The sequence below is a fragment of the Pteropus vampyrus genome, unplaced genomic scaffold (assembly GCF_000151845.1).
Source record: "Pteropus vampyrus isolate Shadow unplaced genomic scaffold, Pvam_2.0 Scaffold69, whole genome shotgun sequence".
In the NCBI taxonomy this organism is placed as follows: Eukaryota; Metazoa; Chordata; class Mammalia; order Chiroptera; family Pteropodidae; genus Pteropus; species Pteropus vampyrus.
The window spans coordinates 329,030-350,905 of NW_011888850.1; the positions used below are offsets into that span (position 1 = coordinate 329,030).

General features: G+C 37.5%; 1 protein-coding gene and 1 pseudogene across 10 annotated transcripts in view; one reads left to right on the plus strand and one right to left on the minus strand.

Annotated features, from left to right (window-relative positions):
• RAPGEF5 (Rap guanine nucleotide exchange factor 5) overlaps positions 1–21,876 on the minus strand; it is a 416,073-nt gene that overhangs the window by 20,003 nt on the left and 374,194 nt on the right. For all 10 annotated transcript variants that reach the window (XM_023531487.1, XM_023531485.1, XM_023531483.1 and 7 more), the window contains 8 exons: positions 17,614–17,758; positions 16,347–16,444; positions 14,351–14,381; positions 13,299–13,377; positions 10,906–11,055; positions 7,294–7,391; positions 4,066–4,188; positions 2,150–2,328 (listed from right to left, as the gene is read on the minus strand). In XM_023531487.1, coding sequence (XP_023387255.1) covers positions 2,150–2,328; positions 4,066–4,188; positions 7,294–7,391; positions 10,906–11,055; positions 13,299–13,377; positions 14,351–14,381; positions 16,347–16,444; positions 17,614–17,758 — 903 coding nt within the window. The remainder of the gene's footprint in view (positions 1–2,149; positions 2,329–4,065; positions 4,189–7,293; positions 7,392–10,905; positions 11,056–13,298; positions 13,378–14,350; positions 14,382–16,346; positions 16,445–17,613; positions 17,759–21,876) is intronic.
• On the plus strand, positions 16,050–16,168 carry LOC111740915 (annotated as a pseudogene).

Genomic DNA, 21,876 nt, shown 5'->3' on the forward strand with positions numbered 1-21,876 from the left:
TTTAACTTGATGTTTCTGTTGGCATTCTAGTCCATGGGCTAGGGATAGAGACCAGCACTGTAAATAATTCAAGATCATAGGGTCCTATAAAGAAGACGTGAATAGATTTCATTTCCCCGAGGACGGATATAATCCTAGACTATGAACAGAGCTGTGTGGTGTCATTCGACTTCTCAGAACATGAATGTCCCGTTTCTCCAAGTAACTGGCATTTATAAGAATGTTTTTGATCCAACAGAACCTTATCTTTAGGTATTTCACAGGCTATTACGGAATATAGTGGCCAAATAAAAAAAAGAGCATTTACCATATAAGATGTCCAAGATTTAGGCTTATCTGTTATCTTTTTCTCCTTCCATACAATTCACACAAAACTACAAGTCAGGTACTTCTATTATCTGTCACCTAAGTACACAAAACATCCGCTCCTGGGGTCTTCTGGCTTACGGTCCAGTCTGTGTGCTACTCTCAGATCAACCTTCCTGAGGGACAATTCTGATCATCAGTTTCCTGCACAAAACTTTCAGTGAATCCCTACTGCCTTCTCAATGTGGTCCAAACTCCTAATCTGAAATCCCGTCCTCCTTTGCAGATCAATCTCCCACAACTTCTTTACAAATACCCTCCACTTGGGCCACACCAGGTGAGGTTACTTTCGCTGACCACATACATGTTCTCTGTCTCCGCTGAGCTCCTCTGCTTCTCTCCTCCAGCAAGTTTGACCTCCATGAAGAGTATGCTCTTTTGAATGCTCACCTGTCAAATTCTACCCAGAATTCAAATACAGCCTCATGTGGTCTTGCGCAAATGTTTTTTGACTCTTCCTGTCCAACGTCATTGGCATATGAGCTTCCCCACCTCTAAAGCCCCAATAGAATTTGATCTCGTCACAGTACAGTCCCCTTCTCTTCTGCACACAAGCTATTTGTGTTATAGATGTACTGCCCACCTGCGCCGGCAGATCGCAGACTTCTAGAAGACAGGGATTAGGTCTCCACAGGCCCAGTCTGATTTCCCCACGGTATCTTGCATGGATCTGTGCATATTTTCTGACTCAATATATTATACTGACATGTACTCAAAAATTGTTTGATATGAAAACTATTTTGGAAGACAAAGGAAAAGTGAAATGGAAAGACTAGGAGGTAGAAGCAACTAGAAAAGGTTTTGGTTTCCTGTTGTCTGCTTCTGTTGGAAAGCTGTCCTGAGAGCAGTCTCAGGATGCTAACCTGGTCTTTTGAGAGACGCTCCCAGCAAGTTACTAAAATGTCATTCAACCAGCATTTACTGAGTCGCTGGTATTTACTAAGTTCTGTACCAGGGGCCCAGGTACGATGATGGGTAAGAATTGGTTGGTCCCTGTCTTCTGGTGGCCAACACAGCAGTGAAGGGATCCTATATAAACAGATAAGTTTAATAAATAACGAAGTTTAAAAAAGGGAAAAAAGAATGTGTGGTGGGAGGAGTAGGAAGTAAGGGTAGGGAGTAATTGACCCTGCACTTGAAAGTCAGGGGAGGACTTTGGGAAGGAAGTGACATTTGACCTAGGTCTTAAAGAATGACAACAAGCTGCTGGATGAAAGGGGCCTTTCTTGGCAGACACAACAGGTGTCCAAGGCTTGGAGGATGGGGTGCATGGGAAAGAGATAACCATTGTGAGTGGCTGCAGCATGGGGTGCACCCAGGGGGTGGGGTTCAGAGGTCAGGTGGAGCCAGCCAGTGCAGGGCCTGCTAAGGAGTTTGTGAAGTTCAAACTGTAGGCCATCAAGGAACCAAGAGCAGAATCTCAGAACACATCTGACTTTCGATGATTCTTACCCCCTTATATCAACTTCCCCTTTTTTCTTAGTTTATGTAGCTCACCCAGTCACATTGTAATTTAGCTGCAGAATGGGGTATGTGTGCACTGCCCGCTTATTAATTCTGTGACACAGAGCAGACTGCTTCAGTCTGGTATTTTGACATTTACTTTAAAATAAAAATACTTCAGATGCACAGATATAAATATTCAAGAAGAAACGTTTTCAATCATTTGGTCATCTAACTTAATATTACACTTTTATATCTCAACCTTTATCATCACAAGGAAAAAAAAAGTACTCTCACAAATAGACAAGAGGAATTGTACTTTTCACCACTAGAAACTCACTGAGCGGCAATTTTGATGAATTTTTTCACCAGCTGCACTCGCTTGCCCAGCTGACTGCAGAGCAGAATCTCCGTGGCCACCCAGAGCTGGACTTCATTGCATCTCTGGAGCAGAAGGCTGAGGTTCACAGTGTGCTCCCCACTTCCTTGTCTGCTGAACGTGAAGTAGATCAGCTCTTGCTGAAAGAAAATGTATTCATGCCTGCATTTATTTTTAGCACTAAGTCAGGTTGATACAAAATTCAGTCCATTTTTAAGAGCTGTTTCAGGTAGTTATTCTCATATCAAGAATATAACGAATAACAAAACTTTAATTTGAAACAATTTATCTTTAATTTTAAAGATGCCCCCTTAAATAATGTTCACTTGGACTCTTTATATAAATGTAATATTTTGGAATATAAGGATGACACCTGTCCATGAAAATCTAAGACAGTCTAAAGTTTAAATCACAGGCTGAGTCAAATACAGACTTCTTAAAGTTGTTATACTGGCAAATTGTAAATGAAAATCATTACTAGTATTTGCTAAGCTGCACATTAGACCCTCACAGGAAGATTCTCTAAACACGGTTCTCAAATTTTAGTGTGAATCAAGATCACCTGGAGGCCTGTTAAAGCCTGCTTCCCCTCCCCAACTGAGTTTCTGATTCAGCTGGTCTAGGGACAAAAATTTACATTTCTAACCAATTTCCAGGTGGTGCTGACGATGTTGGTCTGGATACTCATTCTTTGAGAATCACTGATCTAAGGTCGTATCAAATCATAAACAGAAAGAGTGAGATTTGGGCAAGGTCCAAAACTTACAAAAGTGAACAGGACCAGTAACTATACTGTCTATAGATAGATCGTATATAAATAGATTTGTTTCTAAATGGAGGTGTGTGTGTGTGTGTGCGTGTGTGTGGGTGTGTGTATTTACAGAGGTAATTCACATTTTCCCACCGCATAAGCAGGGACACATCCCATTCTATTAACATTTCCAAAGTTACAAGTCATTTAGCTTGAACGAGTTCACTACTTGCTCAAATTTAGATCACCATGTTGGAAATGTAACGAGAAAATATGAGGACATTTAAGAAACATTCCAAAATGAAAGTGAAGCTCAAGGACTTTAAAGCTGGACATGAACTTCTTCAGATGGAAAGGCCATTTCATAATGAACAATTTCACTATATGGCAAAGCAAATGCAACATACGGTTGCACAGAACAGTCATATTTTTCATCTTCTGATTCTTGTAAACTTTTCCACTGGCTAAATTTATCTATTAGTTATCAGTAGCATTTTGCCCATAATCTATCATTCTATAAACGTTATAAGCTGTCTTCAAGGGAGAAGTTGATGGACACAAAAAATTGAAATATATTTCAAAATTTTCAAGAAAGTACTTGAAGTCTTGCGGCAAAATCTAAATTTATAGAATGTTCTTAAGTAAAAGAGTGTAAGGGTGTGTGTGCGTGTATGTGTACACACACATATACATAAAGTTAAATATGATTCTTGTATAACTATTGTAAACGTCATGAGAAAAATTAAAATATAAAAATCAAAGGTATCACATGCAAAGTAGCTCTTTAACCCCATTACTGCTTCATATATGTATCTGTAATATACATATATATATCACACACACATATATGTATTATACGTATAAAAATATAGCATGCTTACACTACATCACACAAACATATTGCACTAGGAGCAAATAAAGCATGATTATGTATTCTGATTTTCCCAGCACTGGGTCAGTCTTTCAATATGTTGAAAGTCCCCAAATATCTTTTCAGACCATGGTATCCTGACATAACTATATCACCATCTTTTAAAAACCTAGTCACACACATAAATATTCTTCAGAAAGAATTTGCGGTTAAAATAGCTCTAGTGTTTATTTGATCTTCTCACTCCTTCCTTACCTCGTGAATCGAATTGAAGAGACACCAATCAAAATTCATTAATTCCAGAGCGAGATCCCAAGTGTTCATTCCCAAAATCCTCATCGACCTTTGCTGTGATTCCTCATTTTCTGCCAACGGGTTCTAAACCAACAGAAGCAAAAGGATCCTTAGTAATTCCCAAATGTTTAGCACTGAATTGGCTGGCCACACAAAGGCGCTAAAAACCCAGATTAGAAAAGCAATCTTGTCTGAGGGCACTTAATATTTTCCCTGGTCTTTCCACCTTCAGTGAGTTACAGCCAATTTAGGAAACAGCCTTGGATACAGTAGAATGTGATCAATGAGTGCGCTTGCTCCTCCCCCCGACCATATACATGCACACACAAATCTGATTATAAAACACTGTCTGGGCAGACAGCACAAGGAAAACGAAAGCCCTGAAATCACTTTGGCTTCTGGTAAGAATTAATGTGCCAGCAGGGGTAGTATAAAAACAAACAAAAGAAATGTCAGGGTGCACTTCAATAAAGACAGACATGGCTTTTACAGGAAATACGTTTAATAAGTCTCATCCCAGACACATGTTTACAAATTTTATTAAAACGCTTGTGAAAAGCAAAAAAAAAAAAAAAAAAAAAAAAAAAAAAAAAAATGTGAAATAAAAAATAAAAGTTATTTCATTTATACCTCACAGTATAAATGATCCCCACAACAGATGATTATTTTAAGTAGCAATTGCTTTCCCTGCACCAATAAGTATCAGTTTAGTGACGGTATTTCCTTAAAATCTGGCATGAAATTATTAAATGCTGCTACAACTTTAAATCTACTGTCACTGTCAAATGTATTAAAAATTAGTCGGCATCTTTTCAAAATTTTTTATTTTTTCTAATTAAAATATAAATGCTCCCATTTGAGGGGTTAAACTTAAATAGTGAACAATGTTAGAATAGCTGGTGACTTGGAAATAAAAGAATGGGACTTTTCAAAAATAAGTGACATAGCAGGATAAAGGGAATATTTCAGATCCCAAATCGTAATCTCTATTTCTAAACTGTAAAATAAATTATTTGCATTTTAGAATTTTTACATTTCAAAAAGTTTTCCTAATAAAAAAAAAAAGAATGACAAAAGACCCTCACAGAACTTTCCTGCAGACTTGATTCTGGGCAGAGCAGGTCAAGGTACAAATCGTCCCTGTGTTCCCAGAGTGGGACACAGGGTAGAGCTCAGTAAGCGCAGACTGAATGAATGCGTGTGCAAATACTGAGGTGTTGAGGTGGGGGACAAGCCAAGGCTTCCCAGAGACTGACTGGTCTGGCTAGGTTGGGACCAGATGGGACACTATGTTGCACTGTAGACATTCAGAGGGAGAGCCACAAATTGGGAAGTAACACAAATCTCAGCTCACTGATTGGGTGGTATAAGGATATTTTCACTTGGTTTTTTCACCCCCTCCCCGCTACTCTCTCCCTAAATACGTCTCCCCTTGCCTTGGTACTGCCCTCGGCTTATTCAAGGTTGCACCGTCCTCTCCAAGCAATACGGTATTTCTCCACCCCATTCATTCAGGACTCGAATTCCTGTTTTCTAAGATTAACTAAGCTATACGCAAGGATAGTGGGTACGAACGGCTTCACATGTTATTCTTCCCTCACAATGTCCCATTTCAACTGAAATATTTTGGAGATGGAATACCTAAAGCTATGGTTCCAATGGGGAAATTTTAGGTGGTGTGCAAAGCAGGTGTGGGAAACATCTGAGGGCAGGATGGCATCTGGCTCATCTCGGAACACACTTCCTAGCACCCATTTATTTCATTAAGACATTGCCTCAGGCCTGCCTTCTACTCTCCTGAAGCTGGCCCCGGACAGTGGAGAAGAGAGCTCCTGGAATGCGTCCAAAGGAATTGCATGAGAAGTCTGTGTGGCACGGAGGAGGAGGGATTGAAGTCTATTAGAGCGTAGATTCCTTCCATCACCAGGAGACCCTGCAGCTACATGTTATATCGTACTCCTTCGTGGGGAGGGGCAAAGGCGAATCAATCTCATCGTTTACTCTAAGATGCTATGCAGCATCCAGTTTGTCATGTTTCACTGATAGGGTTACATCGTGGGCAGACACAGGACCAGTGACCTGCTGAAGGGCACTCAGAACCAGAAAGGCCCAAGTAAGACAACGGGTTTCCCTCTCCTTTTCTCCCTCATCATGTCCAATTGAAAGGAATGTGCAGGAGCTCCAGAGTCAAACATAATAGGACTGAAATTCTAGCACTGTCCCTGGCTGTGGGAAGCTAGAGTGTCACTCAGCCTCTCTGAATTCCACAAGGTGACTGGGAATGTTAAATGAGATACTGTATGTAAGTTACTCAGCACATACATGTCTGGTAGTAACTATAAACAATGACAGTGACTAATACTATGATGGCTTGATAGCGTATAGATAATAACTTTTTAATTATAAGCATAAAATATTTTGCGAAATTTGGTTTATCCACATGGTATATACATTCCTCTATTGTACAGACAGCAAGAGACAGCTAGAAAGACCCAGGCCAGTGAAGATGAGACCATGAGTCTAGATGGTACTATCACAGTCTGCTAAAGCCTGCTTTTCATAGGTGATGGATCTGAGGCCTGCTCTGACCATTTGGAAAGCAGCCATGAGACCGAGGTTTGTAGAAACAACAGGTCATCTGCTTAGGCGTCAATGTTCTTAAATGTGAACTTAAAGAACTTACAGTATGGGTTTTACATTTCTTCACACTTTTACTCTATAGTGGCATCCGATGTCACTTTGTGACGAGCCCATTCCCACACAGGGAAGGCAGACACTTTGCTCTTTCTTCGGGGAAGGGTACACTCCACATGCACCAAACGGAAAGAAATAAAGGACAGAGTTTCTTTCCCTTTAAAACCACACAGGGTGCATCTCCCAGCCTGACCTCCAGATACACAAGAAAAGGAAACATGGAGTTAAGATTTCAATGGAGAGGGAGTCACTTTCCTCAGACCCCTTATTTCAGGGGCTCAGAGAGAAAAGCTGGGTTTGACTTAGGAAGGGTTTGGAATCCCTCAAAGTCGTGTGTCTTTGATTTGCAAAAGTAGTGTTTTTGACAAATGTACTGTTGGCTAGAGGAGGAAATATTTCAACGCATTTTGCTAACTTTCATTATAAAACACACAAGAGTATGTTTTAGCCTGACACTTGTGTCTGTGTTTCAAGTACAAGGTTAAAGGTCCTCACCAAAGTGTCAGCCAGATCTTTCCGGTAGACATGCATCCGACCAGTCGCGTCCATGGGTTTGGAGATGGCCAAGTCATTAGGCTGAAGTTCATGCTTTTCTTTATTTAAAAAAAAGAATAATTAGAAACACGAGAACAGCGGCAGGTGTGAAAGGTTCATCTAAAGAGTAAAACTTGTCAAAGAAAAATATTTAAAAGTAAATCGCATGTAAAGTAGATTTAATTCAGTTAAATCTACTTTAATTCAATGCATACTCTCTACAATGATACGAGCAGGACCATGGACATCATTGCTTATTATCCATAAAGTGAAATCCACTTGTGATTCTTTCTTATAATATTTAGCCATTCGTTGGAACACAGAACAGTTTAGGGGGGAAAGTAAAATTCACTTGTAATCCCGTCACTCTGAGATAACCATATGATGGTAATATTGGTTGACATTTGGGTGTATTTTTGTTCTGATCTTTATGTAAGAGGGTGTGTGTGTACACACATACACATAGGAGCAATTATTTACATATATACATACATACTTATTATGCATATGTATTTGCTATTATTCCATATGCGGTTTCATATTTTGATTTTATTATAAGCACTTAACCACTTGCCAAAATTATTTATATATGTCAGGTTTGATTACATAACAGTCCATTATACCATCATTTAATCTTTCTGCTATTGCTGAACATTTAATTTTTCCATTTTTTTGGTCATATAAATTAGATGGCAAAGTATATGCTAAATACTAACATGAGGCCTGACATATTCCTAGGGCTTAACAAATGGGATCTATTATTGTAGCAGCCATAATACATACTGCTGAAGTCAACATCTTTGTGCATAAATCTTTTGCTGCTTATAGATGATTTTCTTAAGATAGAGTCCAAGTACTGGAATTACTGACTCAAAGGGAATGAATATTTTTAAAGTTTTTGATGCAAACTACCAAACTGGTTTCCAATTCTTAAACTGACCAACACTGATCATTACTTTGGGTAAGTCTGCTATTTGGTTGAAACCAAAAACAGATTCACAGTTTGTTTTGTATTTCTTGACTACAAGTGAAGCTGAATCTTTTCATATATTCTTCTTCTATTTTATTTCCCTTATTACAAATTGACCTTATCCTTCAACCATTTTTCTGCCATTGTTGGAGCTCTCTTATAACGCAGTACCCTTCTTCATAGAAAAATGTTCTCCTTCTAACTACAAAACACTGTAATACAATCAGCTTCTTCTAAAGCAGCCCTTTAGCTATCCAGCATGGTCGAGAAATGACATATTCTACATTCTTTTTCTAGAAAACTTAATCAGTTCAAATGCCAAGTTTCGTTTTGAACATTTCTGCTTAATATAGAGTACACAAATGATAATCTAATATATACTTTATGGCCCAGCATTAGAAAGATCAATAGTACTGTCAGGTCTGGCTGTTGACACGTGTACTAAATGGTCCCACACGGCTGGGCTCTAATGTTCTTCCATATCTTCCCTCTTTGTTTAGCTACAATTTCTTGCAACCCTCTGTGTGCCCATATATACCTTAAGCCTGAATTTATGAGAGCCATTCAAACCTTGGTGTGGAATAAAAGGCCACAGCTTTCTGACAGTAATTCTTCCGTTTGCTAAGACTTTTTTTTCTTATATTTGGGTTTGTCACTATACTATAAAATATTAAAGCTGACAGAATTTTAGGCTCTGAACAATTGAGTAGGTTGCTATTACCTATAACCACCGTGGGTACAAAACAGCTAAAAACCTACTGAAAGCTATGAGGATAACAGTATCAGGCCTTTTAGAGAAATCCACAAAACCTACAAACTGACAACATCTTTAAAATTTTTTGACAAAATAACAGTAGAACTCATTGTCATTTTGAAGTAGTATTTAAAACACTATTTATTGAAATTACATAACTAGAGCAAGGAATACATTAGCTCTGTTTTTTTTTTTTTTTTTTTTTTGCCCTTCCATTAAAACATTATTGTTTGGGGGATATTAAGCTGCAGGCAGAAAGGTTCTTAGCAGACAAAACTACTAATGGATGGAAAATGATGGCACATTTCCAAATCTGCAGGATAATTTAGGAGATAAGCTGATAATTCCAGTGACAGTTAGCAATGAGCCTATACATATAAAAACACCACTGCCCACCCTGATGAATCCAATTTAATAGAGTGTAAAAATGGTATTTCATGGCGATCAAATAGATACTGGGTATTATAACCCACCCATTAATTTCCAGATTCACGTGTGGCCCTGGGCTGCCTCAGAGCCAGCCTCAAAGGGATGGGTCCTCAAAGGGATGCTACCAACTTCGCTCAGGTCCTTTCATCTCCAGCACCTCCCGTCTGAATGGGGACTCAAGGTACTCTCTTGAGAAGCAAATGTTGGTTTTAATGAAGCTTAATATTGTTTAGAATCATCTAATATTTTTGGACACTTAAATATGCATTCATCATTTCTATCTGGAATGTCTGACATATTTTATTAAAAATTCAACCACTCTTTGATTAAAATTCATGTAATCCACATGTTTCTCAAACGTGTGCTCTTTTTTTCTAGATCATGTTTTGACAGATGCACATTAGGGCCCTGGGAGAGGTAGGACTTTTTTATTCGGCCTAGAGAGAAGGGCTGTAACTGTTTGCGTATATAATCAACTAGTTTGTAGGACCATTTTACCTTGCTCTGAATAACAAAGCAATAGAAGCAGAATTCTGTCACATAATGCTCTAATGTCAAGTTAAATTCAGATATTCTTCTTCTGACTCCAGAATGATAACAAAGGGTAAATGGGAATGCCTGTTATCTGTTCTTCCTACCCCGCCATCATCCCATCTCTTGTTGATTAGTTCACATAGTCCTCCCATTTTTCAACAACTGATGCTAAGTCACTTTCTTTGTATTTTTCTCAGGGCTAATGAGAAATTAAATAAAGATTGTAAACCAAAAAAGAGGTCAGGGATACTGAAATCTGACGAGCTCTGGTGAAAACGAAAGGGTCTGTTCAGGTCGCATAGATCAATAGTGTCAGCTTGTAATCTGTGTGATCTTATTCAAAACAGACAATAAACCATTCTCTGAGGATAAATAAGGCCCAACAGAAGAAAAATCTATAACCAGGCCTTACTCTGCACATCCACCTGAAGGAACACTGTCTGTGAGCTTTGGCTTATTGTAGTTTTTATTTCCTTTGATAGAGAGTCTTTAAATATTAAATTGTCAGCCAGCAATATGACTAGTTCAAGGCTGTCTTTCTTTTTTCTTCCTAAACTAATATCCTCCTTTAGTAATTTCCCAAGTTAATTTAAATATGAAAATATAAAACTTATCTAGAGTACAAAATATGAAAAGCTTTATAATATAGTTCAAAACACTGGCATGCCTCTCTATTCAGTTCTTGGGGAGGAAATTCAATATCCAATGGTACCCAGCTGTTGTCATGGAAACACCTCTGGTAGGCAGCTTCTCATTGTTAGCGTGGTCATCTAGCTGCAGACCCAGAAGAGACGAGCTGCACGTTTACTCTATAAAAATGTCAACTCTCTCTTTTTTGGAGGAGAGCCAGTGAAAGATTAATATTCAAGGACAGAAAATAATTTACCTCCGGAGAATGTGACGGCCACCAGAGCCAGATCCTCTTCTGCATGCTGGATTTTTTCTGCCACAACTTTCAGGATCTCTTGGGCTGTACTGGAAACTTTTGCCTTCACACTGACATAGGAGTGCTCTGTTATATACACGTGGCAAAAAACTACACAAGACAGAAGAATTGTTAGTAAACAGAGGACTGTGGCCATGAGGTACAGACTTTTCCAAGTCAAGGCACCTCCCTTCCTATCCTCATTAGATTTACATACTTATGTATGCATGTGGGTGCCTGAGGGCATATGCGTGCACATGTGTGCTTGCACACATACGAGATGCAGACGTTATAAGCTGATGAGCCAGCCTCAGTAGCACTTAGGCTGCCCACGCTGTAATGAGAGACCCATGTCACCCAGCTGTGTGCTCGTGGTGGCAACAACCTGACCACAAAGCAGCGGAGCCTGTGAAACATGTTCTGTCCTTTTGAGTCCCTTCTCTGAGGGTTACTGAGATCTCTCAAAGCCGTATATTAAAATGTCTAACTCATACATTTTTATTTTACATTCCATTTCTGGACAGTCACAGTGGCCAAGTCAAAAACACCATATTTCATTATTACGATTCCCATCATTTTATCTCAAAATCTGTCATTTGCCATAGTTTTTGATGTTTAGCCTTTCTGATCATTTAAGAATGATCCCTTCCTCCACCCCCCCGCCCCTGGGATCAAGGTGATGGTGAGTTTAGTTTCCAAGTAGAGGTCACATTTCTAGTCATTTTAATTTCCTTCTTATTGTCTGCAGTGCTAATAATTATTACCAGGACATTATCACTGGCAGCATGAATGAGTCCTGGAAAATTTTTTATTTATGATTTGATAGCAGAAACTGTTTTAATAGCTTTGCAGATAACTGACACATTTGCTGCTTATATCAGCTATTCTGAACAATAAAACAAAGGACAAAAATATACTTAGATATTCTTCTCTTCTCTATTATAAGATGTAAAAAAAAAAAAAAGAATGGAGTGCAGCTGTAAGAAAAATTTCATAGGCAATTTAAATGGCACCACAAAATTAAATCCAGGAACGTTTTCATGGCTATGAATAGAGCAACAGGCAAACTGTGAGTTTACATGTACAAACCTCAAAGTCAACACGCCACTGGGAGGCACTGACAGTGTTCTGTTCTTTGATTTGGTTGGGTGTGTCACTCAATCGATGGCATCTAACAAATAGTTGTTTTATATGTTGGCAACAGACTTATGAAAGACAAAAGGGCTTTTATCCTTCCATAGAAAAACGGAATTTCTGAGCAAGGCAAAGTTCTGATCTACAAACCGCTGAATGTGATGTAAGTTTATAGCCTGCTTAATGATGGGAAGAACGAAAAGAGGCTGGGGGCCTTGAAATACAGAGACTCTTTGAAACTCAGCTTGGGAAATTATACGATTAAACTGTGAGACAAATGGGCGAGGAAGGTGAGCAAGTAAGGAATTAGAAGGTAAGATCACCTTGTTTGCGCTTCCACGTTGTACATATGATACTTACGACACAACAGCACCATCAGGAGCAGCATTACATACAAACAATGTATCCTGGTGACACTTTGTTGTTTAATTGTTCAAGAAGTTTAGCAAATGTTAAATGCTCACACTTAGAATTTCAGCACTCGCTGAAAGGTGAATGAAAAGAAGAAAAGTCTCTGAGTCATAATAGTGTGAACGTTTTGATGGCTGTAAGTGTTCCCTGGCTCTGCACTTGACTCAATGTTTATTTAAACAGGAGGAAACCATTTTCTGTTCTGTTACAAAATATCCCCGTAGAAAAGTGCGTCAGCATCTTCGGGGTGCTAAAAAAATGTTTCCCTTGTGTTGACCAAGCAGCCCTCTTCCCTTTGGTCACTGACGGGCACTGACTGAGGACATACTGGATGTGTGGCGCTGCCCGGCAGAGCCTTGCCTTGAAGGAATTTCGATTGCACATCCTTCCTTTCGTCATCTTCTCCAAAATTTCTCCCTCTAAATGTACCCTGCACATTGGTTTGAGTGGACTTTCCAGTTAGTCATGAGCAACGGGCTGACCGACAGGGGAGAAGAGGAACCAGAGGGGAAAGTTGCATTTCCAGGCAATTCTGCACCTCTCTAAAGAATGCAGGAGGCTTCGCAGTCTCTTTCCTTATTTCCCAAATTAAAAGTGTCCTTGGTCCCTGGGACGCTGTTATACGATCAAGAAAACGTTAACGCCCAAAGCAGAGCAAAGCAAACCATCGTTTTTTGACGCTAACATGCTTGTGAAAGGGGTGTGACAGCTGGAAATGGTTAAAAGCAGACTGATGTGTTAATGTTGCAGAAGGATGGTGATTAACTGTTGCTCCACCCACCCCAAACGCTCGTTAAAATCATACTCACTTTCCTCTGTTTCCGTCACAGTTCCTCTATGTTGGAGCCAGTTGTCCTTAAGACTGAATTGGTGGAAAAGGGCTTTATTCTGTGAGAAGGGAGAAAGAGAACAATGAATGAATGTGTTCCTGCCCTTTGGAAAACCACGGCTGTTTATAACATGTTCCAAAAGAGCCAGCCAATTTCTTTCTTTTTTCTTCTTCTTCTTTTTTTTTTTCATATTAAATCCATTCATCCAATCTTAGAGGAATAAACTAGGAGTTGCCTCAATTAATGCATGTGGAGGTGGAGATTCTGAGCAACATGGCAGACCTTGGCCAAGGTCAGCATTAGGCGAAAAGCCCCTATAATTATTCCTTGCAATGTGCTGGGGAATATCTGGTTACTACAAACATCTACAGTGTCTTCCTCTGAGTAATGACACTGTTTCCCCATCTCAACCAACATCAATCTTGCTTTTGGATTAAACAACTCTGAGATGCTTTCATACTCTGCTGCAGTACAATGACTTTCTCAAGGGAAATAGATACGTTATTCATTATAATTATCCACCTGATTTACCAGCTTCTATAAAACCTGTGCCTGACATCTCATTCTGCATTTCCCTACTCAAGTTGAATAGGGAACACTCTCATTCTTGCTACCATCTCTCTTTCTGTTGAGCTGAAAAGTGCAAATCTTTCTCTTATAAGACTTTCCTACTCTTGCAGTCAAGTTTCTTGCCTGTATTTATTTATTTATTTATTTTTTGTATCGATGTTTAAAATTCAAATTTTTATCACTCCGGGGGACATTGGGAAAACTCCGAGACTCCGAAATGCACCACAAAACTATGCAGAATGTGAGAAAGTCAAGGACACAGGGCCGAAATCGATCTGCACCTGCACAGGGAAACTGAAGTGAACCAGGAAAGTGCCGGGGAGCCGCAGCCCCAGACTTCCTGTCGTGCACTGTCCTGCTTGAGGCAGTATTCATTTTAACTATGAAGAAATGCTGAGTGAGGCAAGGCAAGGTCTCCAAAGGGGATTGCCCCATTTTAGATAGAGAAGGGTCTGCCTTACCTTCCTTTGAGGTGAATATTCATCTACAGTGCTGAAAATAAAAGAACAGGAAGTCAGTCTTTGTCCCAAACACAGAATAATGCATATATTGTCACGAAAGACTAATTTTAGGCACTGGGCAGAGGCATTTGCTTTTCCAAAAGATAAAACACAGCATTCATTCATTTACCACATATATTGCACTTGACTTTGGGATCTGGATTTCAAGTGAACCAGGGAGGAAAGAAGCAATCTATTCAACAGGTATATTTTGCTTTCTACCCATGGAAAGTGAGATTTGAGAGAAGAATGGGATTGAAGACACAGAAATTCTAAGTTTTCTCACATAATGATAGATTTTAGGTGAAATTATTGTTATTCAGATAGCTAAATAAGTCAGCTAAGGTGCACCTTTTCCAGGATGTAGGTATGTGTGGTGGAACTGGGGGACATTCTACAGGTCCCCAGCTCTAATCTTACTCCAGAATCTACAGATATTTCATAATCTTGTAGAGGCAAGAATCATGTCTTATTTCATTTTCTTAATCTGTTATCTCCCATTTTTATGTAAGTTTTTTTTTAATGGAATGTATTAAATTCTGTTAATGTCTTTAATGTACGTAAGTGTATTAAACTATAAATTAAAGGTTCCCAACAGTAACAAGGCCTGCCTTACAGCAGAGACCGACTTCCATGTGGGGGATTATTTTGATGTAAAGGCTGTCTTTCTTTTTTGTTTCGCTTATTTGTTCATATTTTCATACTAGTCTTAGGCTATGGAAACTTATTATAGTGTAGACTAGGAAAAAAGGAGGCCACCAAAATTCACGACATTCATTTTACGCACTGTCCTAACTTGCATCTCATTTCTGAATTTCTAAATGTGTGATTTTCATGGTTGAGGATTAAGGCTTACACATGATTTATTTGCTCCTTAAAATCGTGTAGACATTTAATTTGCAGTAGGATCTCTCTTTACTAAAATTAAGTCAGGATTTAAATCTCAAATCAATAATCTGGAAGGCCTGAATTAACGTTTTCTGAGACATGCATTTGTGACTGATGAAATCTTAATAGAAGTTTTTCACAACTTGACAACAGATGTGTTTCATGTTTGCTAAACAGAAACTACATTGTAAATCAGAGAACAATTTTTTTTTCTCTCAGATTAACTCTGCAGCTATATCTGAAAACTGAATAATGACTTGATGTTTTCATTTACCAAAATTAATAAGGAGAGTTAGTATAAGCAGAGCAAAGTCAGGTATTAGCAATTTGAAAGACTAATGATTGATACCTGGGGGATACTTGGACGTGTCAAAAGTCATTGAGTAAATGGTTTTCTTTAATCTTTCTAAATTAATATGGAAGCCTCAGGGAATCCATAAAATTGAGCTTTTAAAATGCTCCATGACTTCCTAGGACATATTTATAAAACATTTTTTCCTATTCCTTTAGAAACAGCTGTGAGCCCCTCCAAATGACATTTTTAATATTTACACTTTTAAAATTAAATCATAATGTATTACATGATTGTTTTGGGTACCCAATTTGTCATGGCTCAGTTTGCTTCTCCTGTATCAAATAGGATTTAAAAAACCAGTGAATAAGCTTGATTTAGTGTTCACTCATTTTGAGATATAAAGACAAAATACACAATTTACTATCAGAAAAGCTAAGAAATCAAGATGAATCTCCGATTCAAAATGTTCAAAATGATGTCTACGGCCATGCCACCCTGAACAAGCCCGATCCCATCTGATCCTGGAAGATAAGCAGGGTCGGGCCTGGTTAGTACTTGGATGGGAGACCACCTAGGAAGACCAGGTGCTGTAGGTGTAAAAAATAAAAAAATAAGGGATTGTAAGCTGACAAGGTCCTTGCAATCTGTGAGGTCAACCAAAGGTTGCTTTGCCTAAAAAAAAAAAAGTTCAAATGAACTTTATAAGACATCCCAAATTCTATCACATTTGCTTCTTTCTTTCATTAACTGTAACATGGAAAATTAAATACTTACTGACGACGGTGCATTCCGAGTATCTTTTGAAATTCTTTCAATTCTTTTTCAAGGATTGGATATTCATATACATCATCCAATACGTTCCTGTATATGGTCTTGGGGAAAAAGAAAAACAGCAGTTGAATAGATTTAATGCCCATTTAGTAAGGATTAAGACTCATACAGTGGTTAGCCTGCCCAGGGAAACAGGTGAAAGCCAGGACAATGCAGGAGGTTAACTCAGGTACCAGTGAGATCTTGAGTGGGACCACTAGCCCCTCACTCACCTGGCATGACTCCCTCACAGCTTTTAGGGGTTAGAGGGAGAGAACACTGGAAACTTAGAGATCCCTGGCCGGCTACTCCAGGTTTCTTTGCCTTTTCTATATTTTTAAAAATAATATCCATATGATCATTTGAGAGGGGAAACAATCGATTGAATTAAAGTATTGAGTTGTTTTGAAATAATATTAGTTTAGTTAAAGAGTTAAACAGGTTTTAACTGAATGTCTAAACGATATCTGAAGTTTGAATTCAAAGCGACTTCCTTCATGAAAGGCACAATCATTTTAGACACCTGTTTATTCTGAAACAGAACTCTTCCTTGCTCAGATTCCATTTCGTGTTAACTTGCACAGCTCATATGGTTTTGATGGCCAAAGGAATCCAACTGTCTACAAACCAACTCCAGAGAATCGTTAGGTTAACAGTGTTGAAAAGATACTAAAGCCTATTATTGATTAGAAAAGTATATCAGTTTATCTAATTCCAAATGTAAAGCTAGGTTAGTATTACAAGTTATTATTGCTTAAAATTCTAGAGATATACCATGTCCTCAAAAGTTTCATAATGTATATATTGTCAATACAGGTTTTAAATGATAAATGATGTTTTATCCAAATATTGTACACATGAGATTGGTTTAGTTCAAATTTATAATAAATCTCAACATATTAAATAGTATCAAATTTCAAAATATGTTTTATTTTACCTTCCTTATTTCATTTGCAAACTTCCCAATACTTGTATAAAATAGCCTTAAATTAGTGAATTTAAAATTTGTCTTCTACATTTTTTTGTAACCAATTATTTAAAATTAAAAAAATTCTATGTAAAGACTATCAGGCCTTTGAGGCCAAAACAAATTAATACTTTGTTCAAATTGCAACTTGAATATAACAAAAAAGTGAACAACTGCAACCTACAAATGGGATTTTTTGAAATGCATAACTGAGAATAAAAACAGCCATTTGACATCAAAGACTATCTGGAAGTTTTACATTACCTTTAAAAACATTTTTGAATGTTCATCTTCATGTAACCAGTCTTTGTACAGAGAGATCCACTGAGAAACAAGATGCAAGACCTTACGTTTTCGACAAGAAACATCCGAGTTTTCGTCTTTGCCTTGATACTTCTTAGCAGAATAGGTGCAAATGGTTAAGAAAGAGTATTACATGTTGAAAATAAAAACGCGAAAAGATCTATTTATTCTTGCTAGAGCACATTTCCAAAGAATCCACAAGTATCTAAGCATGCGAGTTGAAAAGAATGTGTGTAGGGAGAGCAAAAGGTACGCATTGAAAAGAGCAAAAGTAAGCCCAGGGAAATGGTTTATGCACTCTCGGTGACAGGCCAGGAAGGTAAGGGTTAGCTGATTGCACTGACAGCTGCCGATATAGTTCCAAAGGAGGAACAGGTTATTGATGCCACCTCAAAGAGATAGTAGGTGGCCCATTAATTTCAAAGAAGGGTCCAAGAGATCTGGCCACACTATATACGCAGACACTGCTTCCATAAAAGTTAGGAAGGAACTAGTCCAGATATCCTTTGAGCCTCAGAAATACACATTCTGTAAAAACAGTTACTTCTAAAGTAGCCCCAAGCGAGTGCAGATTTCTGCAACATAGTTCTTGATATTTTTCAAATGTCTTCCCCTAGGAATTTACTTGAAGAAAGGACTGGATAAATGGGCAAACATAAGTAAAAAAAAAAAAGACTGCTAATTCACTTCCACTGGAATAAAAAAATAAAATACGAATAACCTAAATGTTTCAATCATTGGGGAGAGTTAAAACTAAATTATTACATAGCCATCTAATGGGCTGTTCTGCAGCCATAAAACTTTTGGTACATATACTGACAGAGAACATTCACAATATACTGTTGAATAGGAAAATAAAAAAGAATATGTTAGGATGATCCATTTCTCCTGACTATGCTTATTTATATAAGTAATTCCATTACCTGGAAAGATATACTGAAAGTTAACAGTGGCTTCTCGAGGTAATGAGATTTCAGAGTACATAGCTTATTTTTATTATACTTACAAGCATTTTCTAATTTGTATGCAATGACCATGTATTAACTATGCTGTTAAAATTATATATAAATAACAGGCTCAAAGGCAATGGGATTAAAGCCTGACGAATGAGATAGAAGCTCGGTGTTTTCCAAAGTTTTTATCCCCAAAATGATCATTTCTGATATCTTGGACACATCGAAAATTAACTAGGAATAGAAAATGCTATGATACCAAACACAGGTAAGCTTTGGGGTTGATGGACAGGATTCTATAGTCTTTAATGCTAATTTATAATTGCAAAATAGAAATAAATTCTACATCGGGCTTTGTAAATATTTTAAAACACAATTCAGTCACCGTCTCCCCAACCTGAAAAAAATACATTAATTCCATCTGACTTCTTTGATTTCTACCTGAGAAATAAACTCAGGCAGAGACACAAAGACTCTGTTAAGTATCTACTTCTAGTTTTTCTCTTGAAAGGCAAAATTGTAAAGATTTATCCTACGTTATTTCCACTTATGACAATGTCCTTTTTGTCTCTTCATGTAACTATCACAGCTTAACTAATATAAAGAAAAATAATCTGGAAAATTACGAAATACTAACAACTTCTTTCTTTTAGGTCAGCATATGTAAAGGAAGAGATGAGCTTTTTATTACAGCTGCATATACATTCTATAATTATGGAGCTGCAGGATAAAGCAATTTTGGGAACTGAAAATTCAACTACTATTTCATTCATAGTTACTATCATTTATTTGCTTAATCTTGTTCTCCTCCCTCTAAGTTGTATTTAAAAAAAAAATTTACTAATTAAATTTACATTTGCATTATTCTAGTTTTCTATAACAGGGTATATTTGTTTTTATATATTTTGCTCATGCTAGATGATATTGATTTACAAATTTAGCTGGGCATCTGGGTGTCTGGGGAGAGAAATATGGGAAGGTATTGGTGGGGATTATACCTTCAATGTAATGTGGTGAACATTAGCCCACCGAGGGCTATGAGCTTAAATAATGTCCTTTATGATGATAAAAGCTGAAAAGTATTAAATTCTATCATGACAAAAATATTGATCTAAGATATCCAAATATAGCACAAATCACTAATCTATAAATAATGTTCTTTAAAAAAGGGAGTAAAAACAACAAAAAACAATTGGGCCATTTCTTAGAAGGTAATAGTAGTAGGATATAGCTTCACTAAGATGTACATCAAAATATCTCAAATTAAACATGAATGCCATATATTTGTTTGTGGTTCGTATTATTTCATGAAAGGCAGAGTCTGGAAATACATCAAAGTATCATGTAGAAAGACTCCTGGCTTAACATGTTCTGAATTTCATAGGTTTTGATAATTAATAAAGAGGCTGATAAAAATTTGAGCTACATTTTAAATGTAGCTCATATTTAATGTCTTAGGTAAAGACTCAAAACATTATAGCCAAGTAAAATTTTAGAGATTCTTCAGAGAAGTTCTTAGAGGCATTAAATTACTCAGTGGTAATCACAAGTAACATTAGGATCATACTAATAAGCTATAGTTCGAAGGAACATAATATGCTATAAAACAAACTATTATTTAATAAATGGTAATTCTTTTGAAAATACGTTAGCATTAAAATATAGAAATTAGCTCATAGATATTTTTCTAAAACACTTTTAAAGAAGAAATCGAAAACCTTGTAATTATTACTAAATTTCTTAGTAACACCCTACTTGGAAGCTTCGTGGAAGAAATCTGTTTTTGAAATTTTCCAAATTCAAAACTAATACTGTTTCAAGATCAGTTTTGTGAACTGGTTGCAAAAGGCTTCAAAATATCTGTAGCTTTGTGTGGCCATACAATGTAACAAAGCACTAAGTGTGATCATCACTTTCTAATTTATTAAGAGAGATTATGCACTTCATGGAGTTTTAAAGAATGATTTTAAGCAAAAATGCTGTAAAATGGGGTAGAAATGTAACAATTATTTAACAGGAAATGAATATTATCAAGACCATTTTTAAGGCTCAATAAAACTCAGGTAAAATGCAAAAAAATCCTTTTTCCTAAAAATTTTCAGGTGGGCTGGAATAGAATCTTCAGTTTGGTTTATTAAAAAACCTGACGGTTAACAGGCTACTTAAATGCTTCCGAAGTATCTTCCTTAAACACTGAGAGGCAAGAAGACTATTTCGAGACTAAGTTTACCTGGCTTGGCTTTTTGGCCTTTCATCTCTTGCATCTCTTCTACTTAGAGTATAAATCATAAAGCCTCGTTATCTGGTCATTAACCTTCCAATCACATTCTAAGACAGCGTGCCTTGACAAGCTCTGAAAAAAAGACAGTTGATTCCAGTAGTAGTCTAGACGTCCCATGTAAGAGAATGGCTCATCTCCCCTGGGACATTTGCCCAGAAACATGATATCACATATGCACACTTTCCCACCCAAGTGGTCTGGCACTAACTGATTGATTGTCTTATAAGTTCACTTATCACCAATCCACTCAACCTCTTGACTCTGGGGTTTACCCAGCGGGCCAAATGTGCCTCTGGAGTTCTAAAGTCTTGAGACATAGGTTTGAAGAAAACATAAACTACAATTTAGAATGTGAAAACAGCAGCTCTGCATTTCCAGGTCGCCCTGTCTCTTCCGTCTCATTTCATCTTTTACCTTGGATATCATTACATTAATATTAAACATATGCATACTCTACCGGGGGGTTGAGTAAATTAAGAAAGGCAGTTAATTCCTAATGTGAGACATCTGCCTTCGAGGAAGGCGACACGGCATCCTGAAGCTAATGAAGGATATTGCCTCAGCAGCGCCTGGCACAAGTCATCAGTTGTCATGAAGACGGTGTACGTGAGAAGGAAGTCATCAAGGAGGGTCTCTGCAAAGAAAGGAAAACAAAACTAGGTAAGCAAAGCCGTGGTAAGAAGGGCAACTTCAGAATAAATAATGTGCATGGCAGAGATATGATAAATGGGAGTGGGAGTGGGAGGGGCCGGGTAAGAGAACTTTAACCACAAAATACATTATTTATTACATTTAAAAAATTTAAAACTCCTCAAGCAACAAGATTTTTTTTTTTTTTTTATTGCAAGACTCTTAACATACAACTTTTGTCATCCTTTCCTCTCCTAAAACATCATTGTATTTGTTGGTCAAGATGTTGTGGAAAACCAATGCATAAATCACGTGCTTTTAGAAATAAATTTTATAAGATTACCGAGACACACACTCCAG